General features: G+C 44.9%; 1 protein-coding gene across 1 annotated transcript in view; it reads left to right on the top strand.

Moving 5' to 3' along the window:
* The first annotated feature begins 6,935 nt into the window (after positions 1-6,935).
* The window catches only part of USP27X (ubiquitin specific peptidase 27 X-linked), a 3,693-nt gene continuing 2,082 nt past the window's right edge, over positions 6,936-8,546 (top strand). Inside the window, exons 1-3 of the mRNA XM_029929650.1 lie at positions 6,936-7,247; positions 7,495-7,688; positions 7,826-8,539. Of these exons, the coding sequence (XP_029785510.1) occupies positions 6,936-7,247; positions 7,495-7,688; positions 7,826-8,539 (1,220 nt within the window). The remainder of the gene's footprint in view (positions 7,248-7,494; positions 7,689-7,825; positions 8,540-8,546) is intronic.

Consider the following 8,546-nt stretch of genomic DNA (forward strand, 5'->3'; position numbering starts at 1 on the left):
TCTTGATCTTGGCTCAGGTCATGATCTCACAGTTTGTGGGATCGAGCCCTGCATTGGGCCCTGTGCCGACAGCATGGAGCCTGCTTGGAATTCTTCCTCTCTCTTTGTCTCTGCCTCTCTCCTGCTCACAAGAGCTCTTTCTCTCTAAAAAGATAAATAATTTAAAAAAGAATAAAAAGTGTGATTAGGATTTTTAACTACCAGCTTTGGTATACTATGACATGATATACCCTTCCCACCTTTCAAACTTTTCAGAGACATTTAGGACAAGCACAAGAAGTCATATTCCACACTTTAGTGAGTAAAATTTAAGAATGTGTTCTTTATTGTGCCTTTGTCTAAGCTCAGGTCCAGGGACATGCTATATCCCACAAGGGTGACCACCGGCACTGGAACATATTTTGGAATTCCAGAGTTTTCCTAAAAGGCAGGGGTAAAATAGTTGGTTGGCCAGATGCTGTGTCAGAATGCAGGAGGCTGTTCAGAGGCCACGTGATGAAGCAGATAGGTAAGGAATCAAAAGTGTGAGTCAAACACGGGGCAGAAGTCTGAAGGATCATAGTCAGAGTTGCTAAAGATTGAGGCAAGGTGAGACAGAGAATTCCTCAGTCAGCATGTGGTGAAAACTGGGGAAATGGATGGTTAGAATATGATGAAGTGTAAGCTACATCTTTGGTGTCATCCCTCACAAACATGGCTTTGCTCTCTTTGTGAGCCTCCTTTCTTTTGGCCAGGGAAGGGCCCCAGCCATTGGAATCACATAGGTACAGGCTACCAGGGGCTAGATGTGTGCTTGAAGGAGGCCTTGAGCTCTTCCATTTTGTGCCCCTTGCACACCACCAGGCCTGCTGCTTCCCTCTTGTAGGGCTGGCGTCTTCTGGAAGCCCTTGGTGGATCCTGATGAGCCCATTCCTCAGTCTCCTGGTTGTTGATATGGCTATGGGAGTGCGGGGCGGGGGAGGCCTTGTTCTGCTGAAATGGCAGGTAGGGGCTGCTGCACTGGATCCTTGATCATCATGAATGGGCTGGCAGGAGGGCTATTGCTGAGCTTAGGGAGATTTGGTGTGGTCTAAATGGAATGGGAAGAGCATGTGACCAGCTCCTAGAACCAAAGGTCTTGGTGCTGAGTGGACTTGCCAATTTCCCTTTCTTTAGCCCAGTGAAGACTTGCAGACCCCTAATAAGATGTCAGGGGCCTAGATAAAGTAAACAACAGACATCTCATTGTTGATAGTAGATATATTCTGAATGGGAACAGGCATAGAAGCAGAGAACAAGCTTAAGAAAATTCAAGGCTCTTAATGTTTTTGTGCTGCAGTTTCCTCATTTGTATAGTGAGAATAATATTAGTGTCTACCTCATCAAGGCGTTACGAGGTTTACATAACAGAGTAAAAATACCTAGTGCCTGGCATATAATAAACCATCAATGAATGTTAATTATTTTATTAGAATTATTGTAAATTATAAATCACATGTAATTCCCTTGATAACTGCCCCCCCAACCCCAAATGATTTCCACTGCAAGTGGTATAATATTCAAATCTCATAAAATGGTCTGCAAGGCTTCAGGTGATTTGATTCCTCCCTGTACCTCTAGCCTCATCTTATATCACTCTCCTCCTCCTTGGTCACCAAACTCAAGCCATTCTGGCCTTATTTTTCATTTCTTAAAATTATGAAGCTTTTTTTACTCTCAGGACTTTTACACTTGCTCTATAGTTTTTAATTGGACAAAGGAAACTTTTTAAAAAGAGAAATTAAAATCCAGAATTCATAAAGGAAAGTCTGAGAATCTTGACTCCATAATTTTAAACATTATAAGGTTAAAAATGAAATAAAACACAATAGTCAAAGCGTAAATGTGAAAAATATACTGGAGTATGACAGATGAAGGGCTAATAGCTTAGTGGTTAAGAATCCAAACTCTAGGTTCCAACTGCTGGGTTTGAATCCCAGGTCCACCATTTACTATCTGTGTGACCCTGAGCATCAATCACTCTCTCTGTGCCTCTGTTTCCTCACCTGTAAAATGGGGATGATAACAACACCTACTTCCTAAAATTGTTGTAAGGTTTAAATCTCTTTAAGAAAGCAACTCTTGGCATACTTAGGGTGCCATATAAGTGTTATTTATTATTGTTAGTAAGAAGCCAAAAATACTGGCAAAGGATGTGAACAGATAGCTCACATAAACAATGATACAAAATGGCCAGAAAATATTTGAAAATATGGTCAACTTCACTCATAATGAAAAGAATGCATTCATTTATCTCACGAGTATTTAAGTATTTATTAAGTGCCAAAGAGACTTTGAGAATAGTGAACATCTTTCTCTTAGGGAGTTTACATTATAGTTATTTTTATATGCATGTGTAATATTTAATACACCATGTGGTGATAGTGTTTTCAAGACAAATAAAGCAGAGATGAGGTATTATTTTATATAGAGAGCAAGGAAGGACTCTGAGATAAGGTGACATTTAAATAGTAATCTGAAGTGAGCGAGAAAGCCATGAGGATTTCTAGGGGAAGGGCTTTCTAAGCAGAGGAAACAATAAAGGCAGAGGCTTAGAAGCAGGAGCCAGCTTAGCTTATTCAAGGAACAGCAATAAATCCAGTTTGTTTGGGGCAAGGCTGAATTGATAGGAAGTGAGGTATAAGAGACTGTGGTCAGATTCTCTAAGGCTTTAAATGCTCAGATAAGGACTTGGGACATCACTAGGAGTAAAATAGAAAGCTTGCCATCATTTAGAATTGTAATCACCCATACATGACTGGGATCCAAATAACAAAGGCTCAAATAGGATGATGTTTCAAGTGTGATATTTATTCTAAGACACAATCGACTCTAAGACACGCCATTATTATATGTACCATCAAGAAAGAAAAAAATGCTGCCAAGCAGAATCATAAACTGTCATTCAAAGATTTCAGAGGTGTTGAAACACGAAGAGATGTACCTCTTAGAGTTGATTAAAAAAAATGTCATTTTCCCCCTCATGTAATAGGTCCAGACATAATCATTTTCATGGTTGCAAGCTGGCTACTCAGCTATAGTCATTTTATCGTCATTTCCAGGAGGAAGAAGGAGAAACTAGGGAGGGGGAATGCCTTTTATTCTTCTATATTAATTTTGTGAAAGTCTCCTCTTAAAAACTCATTGGAATTTTTATTGGCATTTCATTGGATATGTAGATCAACTTGGAGAAAACTGTCTGATAACCAATGTACAGTGCCAAGTTGTAGATCAATATGTATGTTATAGTCCCATTTATATTTCATGAAAAGGAGAAATGTATATGGTATGCGTATATTGCCTAGAAAATTTCTCAAAGGGAACATAAGAAACTGTTAACAAGTGGTCATTTCAGGGAAATAGATTGGGTGTGATTGGCAGGAAAGAGAGGGGGTTTTAAATTTTTATGTTATGCCTTCTTGTAAACCTTTTCTAAAAAACTGCAAATATTGTACACATTACTTTTATAATAATCAATACAAACCAGCAACCTTAAAAGTGGCCTGTGCGTTAATGCAGAGACACAGGTGGGCTTTCCACAGGGTAAATAAGCACTTAGAGTTTTAAGGGAATCAACTTCTTTAGCCTCAAATTTCATATTTCATATTTCCTAAAATTGATCTGCCAGAGAACACAGGTGTGATGGCAGAATCAAGCTGATTCTTTCCATCTCTCCTTTCACAATGGTCCTTTGTGCACTTTACAAAACAAAGCATTCCTTTTACCCATTCTGAATCTTACCTGGGTGCACTGCCCCTCAGTATAAAATCCTCAGGGCACCAGAGAGACACTTCCAAACATTGTTGTCAATGGTGAAGAAAAAATATTGCTTTAACAAATGAATGGGGATCAAGTCCTTTCGCAGTTCAGATGGCTTCCAGTAAAACTGCAGGAAAACCCAATGGAGCTGTCAGCTGATAAATCAGGGAACATAATTTTGAAGATAAATCATTGGATAATCCCCTCTGCCATAGATTTCTAAAGGAACTCAGAGACTTGAGTGACATTGCTAAAACAAATGTCCATTCCCATTTGCTTATTTATATAAGCGAGGTTTCTGTGTGCTAACATTTAGCCAAACAAAAAAGAGAGAATTGATGCTGAATCCTGTCTCATTCTAGCAATAAGCAATATTTACCCATGGAAACACCCACTAACTTTTTTTTTTTTAAAAAAAGGCTTTTCTATCCCTAATACATTTTAATTTTTGTTTGATAATACCATATCAAAATTTGTAATAAACTCATAATTTTTTGATCTGTCATATTCTAATATTAACTGTCATAATAACTCAAGCAGGAATAAAAATTTTTAAAAATTTTATTTTTAAGTAATCTCTACACCCAACATGGGGCTCAAAGTCACAACCCTGAGACTGAGAGTCGCATGCTCCACTGACTAAGCCAGGCAGGTGCACCAAGCAGGAGTAAAATCTTAAATAACCTTTAGAGCTTTAGGCTCACAGGAACATATAAAAGCATTTAAATAGCAAAATATATACATACAAATTAAATAGCAAAATATAATAGGATTGTCAATAAAATAATTTACAGAGCAAAAAAATACATTATGGGGGCAAAACTCTTGTTAAAAGACTAAAATGGAATTGAGAACTTGGGGAGAAAAGGAAAAATGTACAACTTCCAACCATCAAGAAGAACTCCTTTATGAATTTTTAAAACAGATGATGGTTGATCTCAAATCATTAAGGTATTTGGGTTTCACTAGTTTCAGGTAAAATGGTGACATAACAGTTTTGCTTATGAATATTAACATTTGCCAGCAATCACATTATTTGCAGCTGACATTTTTGATGCAAAATTTTAGATGTCAACCTAAAAATGTGTGAAGGAGCACAAGGTTAAAAATATTTTTTTAATGTTTATTATTTATTTAAAGAGAGAGTTCTAGAGCACAAGTGGGAGAAGGGGATGGGGCAGGGGCAGAGAGAGAGGGAGAAAAAGAATTCCCATGCAGCACCAAGCTGAGCTACCCTAGGGCTAGAACTCAGGAATCCCGAGATCATGGCCCGAGCCAAAATCAAGAGTTGGACGCTTAACCGATGAGCCACCCAGGCGCCCCCAAAAATATTTTTAAGAAAACAAGAAAGGACATCACTCCACCCTTGAAGGCCCCAGGTGTCCTTCCAATCATAGTTCTCATCTGTCCTCAGGAAATAATTCCTCTCCTGCCTCTTGTTGTAATCATTTCCCTGCTTTTCCTTACATTTTGACTATTTGTTTCTGCATTCTAAAGCAATATGATTTAGCAAGTAAACAGAAAAACCAGAGACAGACTCATAAATAGAGAGAACAAACTGGTGGTTGCCAGAAAGGAGGGGGTGGGGGAATGGGCAAAATAGGTGAAGGGGATTAAGAGGTACAAATCTCCAGTTATAAAATAAGTAAGTCGCAGAGGATGAAAAGTACAGGATAGAGAATGTAGTCAATAACACTGTAATAACTACGTATGGTGACAGATGGTAACTGTATTTATCACAGAGAACACTGTGTAATGTATAGAATTCATCATTATGTTATACACCTGAAGCTAACATAACATGGTATGCCAGCTATACTTCAATTAAAAAAAGAGATGAAAAAATATTTTAGAGTGTATTTTGATATAAACTGAGAGTTTTATGTATGTTTATACAAAATAAATACCTAAGGAAGAGTCATATACTCTTTTGTCACCTTGTGGTCAGAACTGTGTTCAACCCCAGGTGCCCTGGCTACATGAGGAGGGGTCTCACCTTAAGTCAGCACCCCCTGCTAGCCTTCAGTCAGGTCGCTGTGAGGCAGACATGGTGATATTTGCCCAGGACCGAATTGAGACACACGCAAGCAAGCACAAAGCATCAAAAGGATTAGGCTGGCACCCCCACCCCCACCCCTGTACATAACTCACGTCAAAAGCAACACGCAACCAGGAAAGAAACATAAGGAAGTACAACAAAATTCTGACTTTTCTCACAGGGTCTACTTTAAAAAAAAATCAAGTGTCAAACTGTTCCCAATATTTTTTTCTTGATTCTTTTGTTTTTGGTGCCTATTCTCTGCTGGCCACCTAGACACTTCCTTAGTCTGCCTTTTGGGGAAACCAGCCCTATTGTAGCCCTGGAGCAAGTTTGTTTGGTTCAGTGCTGCCCATAGCCCCTAGTACAACACCTGGCTCTGCATTGGAGCTTTTGAAAACATATTTGCTGAGTGAATGATAGCAAAGCACCCCCTGCCCCCGCTGTGCCCAGTTCCAGAACCTGCTGGACATGTGGGCTTCTGCCAGAGGTTGGACAATAAGGTAGACAGGTTGCCTTAGTCTTCAGGGGTAGACAGTCTTAGGTCCACAGAGATCTTTAGGTGTCCTTGATGTCTGTCTGGGGAGGTGGGATGAAAGTACCTCCCCTGCCTCCCTCCAGTCCATGACCTCAGGCATTTTTAGCAGCAGCATCAGGAGCAGGATTTCTTCAGTGGGTGTTCTACTTGCAGTTCCTCTAGTTGCAGGCCACAAAGGGCAAGGATTTATTGGAAAGATGCTGCGGTGCTTCAAGGAATTGAAGCAAGAGTTGGCTTAGGAAGGCAGTGCACTATGGCAACTCTGGGGGACCTCAGCGGTATGGAGCCAAGCATCTCATTCTCCTTAAGGGTATCTAATTGTTGACAACCAACACTCACTGCTAACTCCAGGAGGGTTAGGCAACACCTCCTCCAGGCAGGAAGGGGCCTGGCTGAGAGGTGATGTCCAGTGCTAACCAAGGAGAACTCTGCTAAGGTATACTCAGGCAGCACAGCCCCATAGCCAGACAGTGTATACCGGGTCAAGGCCAGCCATCACGGGACCCAGGGAACTGACTCTTCCTAGAACACTTGCCATCTACTTCTTCTGAGCCCCCTCCTGACTCCCTGGGACCAGCACCTATGGCCTCTTTTCACTGCCAGCAGCTCAGTGCAGGAGCTCTCAGACCCAGGCTCGCCCCTTCCTCCAGCTGGCTGCTCCAACTACTGAAGCTTCTCCCCACCCCTTACTCCCACCTGCTGCGTTTCTGGGGCTCTCAGCCAGACTTGAGGGTCCTGCGCGGTATCTTCCCCTTTCTCAGCGGTAGGGGAGGTGCCGGCAGTAGGCATGGCCTTGTCCCTTCTGCTGCCCCCGGGCGACTCAGCGTCTGCCAGGGCAGAGGGCCGACTGCCAAACCCTCATCCCACCCGCGGCCTTTGGAGCCTGAGGAGGAGGTGAGGGGCAGGCATAGATTCTGCAGAGCACCAATAAGATGGGCAAAGGGACGTGCCTCTCCGGGCCCAGCAGCCTTGGAAGCTCTGCCTCTCCGGATGTGGGGTCCAGGCCCGCCCCCAGAATGGACCAGGGGCTTCAACCTTATCTGTGAGGGCAGGACCTGGGGTGGGAGGGAGCCTGGAACAGGGGTGGGGGCAGGCTCAGCTGTAGAGATGATGGCCTATCACGGTTTCTGACTGCTCTCAGGACCTGGCCTCTGAGGGGACATTTCGCAGCTCCAGAGACCTTTCTGGACTTGACTATTCCTCCGTCCCCAGCCCTGCAACGCTGGGGGAAACTGCATGGACGAAGGGAAGGACGGGGAGAGGGGAGGAGACGATGAAGGGGGTCAGGGCTGCGATTGGAGCTGAGAACTGGAAGCGCCTTAAAGAGACTGCGCGGTCCCCGCCCCCCTTCCCGCCAGCCTCAATGAATTAGAGCTGTGTTTCTCAAACTTGCCTGATCATAAGAATCCTCCCGGGCCCTAGTTAAAGATACAGGTTCCGGAGCACCTCCCTTCGCGATTCTGATTCAGTAGGTCTGCGGGTGGAGCCGAAGAATCTGTAATTTTAACACGCTCCCCACGTGATCCTCGTGAACAAGCAAGTTTGGGAAATACTGAATTAAAGGAAACGGGGCCTGGTGCTGAAGCGGCCTCCGCTAGGGGGCTACGGCGGGAGGATTCCCGGGGGGCGTCGCCTGCTTCCGCCGCCGCCTCCTTCAGTGAAAGTCCCTTTTGGGTCCAGCTGTCACAGCCACCGCGCTCCCTCAGGCCGGGCGGGGGACACCCCAGGTCTGCGTGGCCCCCGCGCCGCCACGCCCAGTGGCCGCTAGAGCCCAGCGAGCAGGGGGAGGAGCCGCCGCCAGTGGAGGCGGAGGAGGTAGAGGAGGCGGAGACGGCGGAGACGGCGGAGAAGGCGGAGGGGAAGGTGGAGGCGGCGGGGAAGGTGGACGCCGCCGGGAACGTAGAGACCGCGGAGGGTCCGGGCCGCCGGGCTGAGCTCAAGCTGGAGCCCGAACCCGAGCCCGTACCGGAGGCAGAGCAGGAGACGAAGAGGGAGCCTAAGCAGGAGCTGGATGATGAGAACCCAGCGCGGAGCGGCGGTGGCGGCAGCAGCGACGAGGTTCCTCCCCCCACCCTTCCCTCCGAACCCCCGCGGCCCCCCGATCCCTCTCCGCGGCGCAGTCGTGCCCCCCGCCGCCGACCCCGGCCGCGGCCGCAGACCCGGCTCCGTACCCCGCCGCAGCCTAGGCCACGG

The sequence above is a fragment of the Suricata suricatta genome, chromosome X (genome assembly GCF_006229205.1).
Source record: "Suricata suricatta isolate VVHF042 chromosome X, meerkat_22Aug2017_6uvM2_HiC, whole genome shotgun sequence".
Taxonomy (NCBI): Eukaryota; Metazoa; Chordata; class Mammalia; order Carnivora; family Herpestidae; genus Suricata; species Suricata suricatta.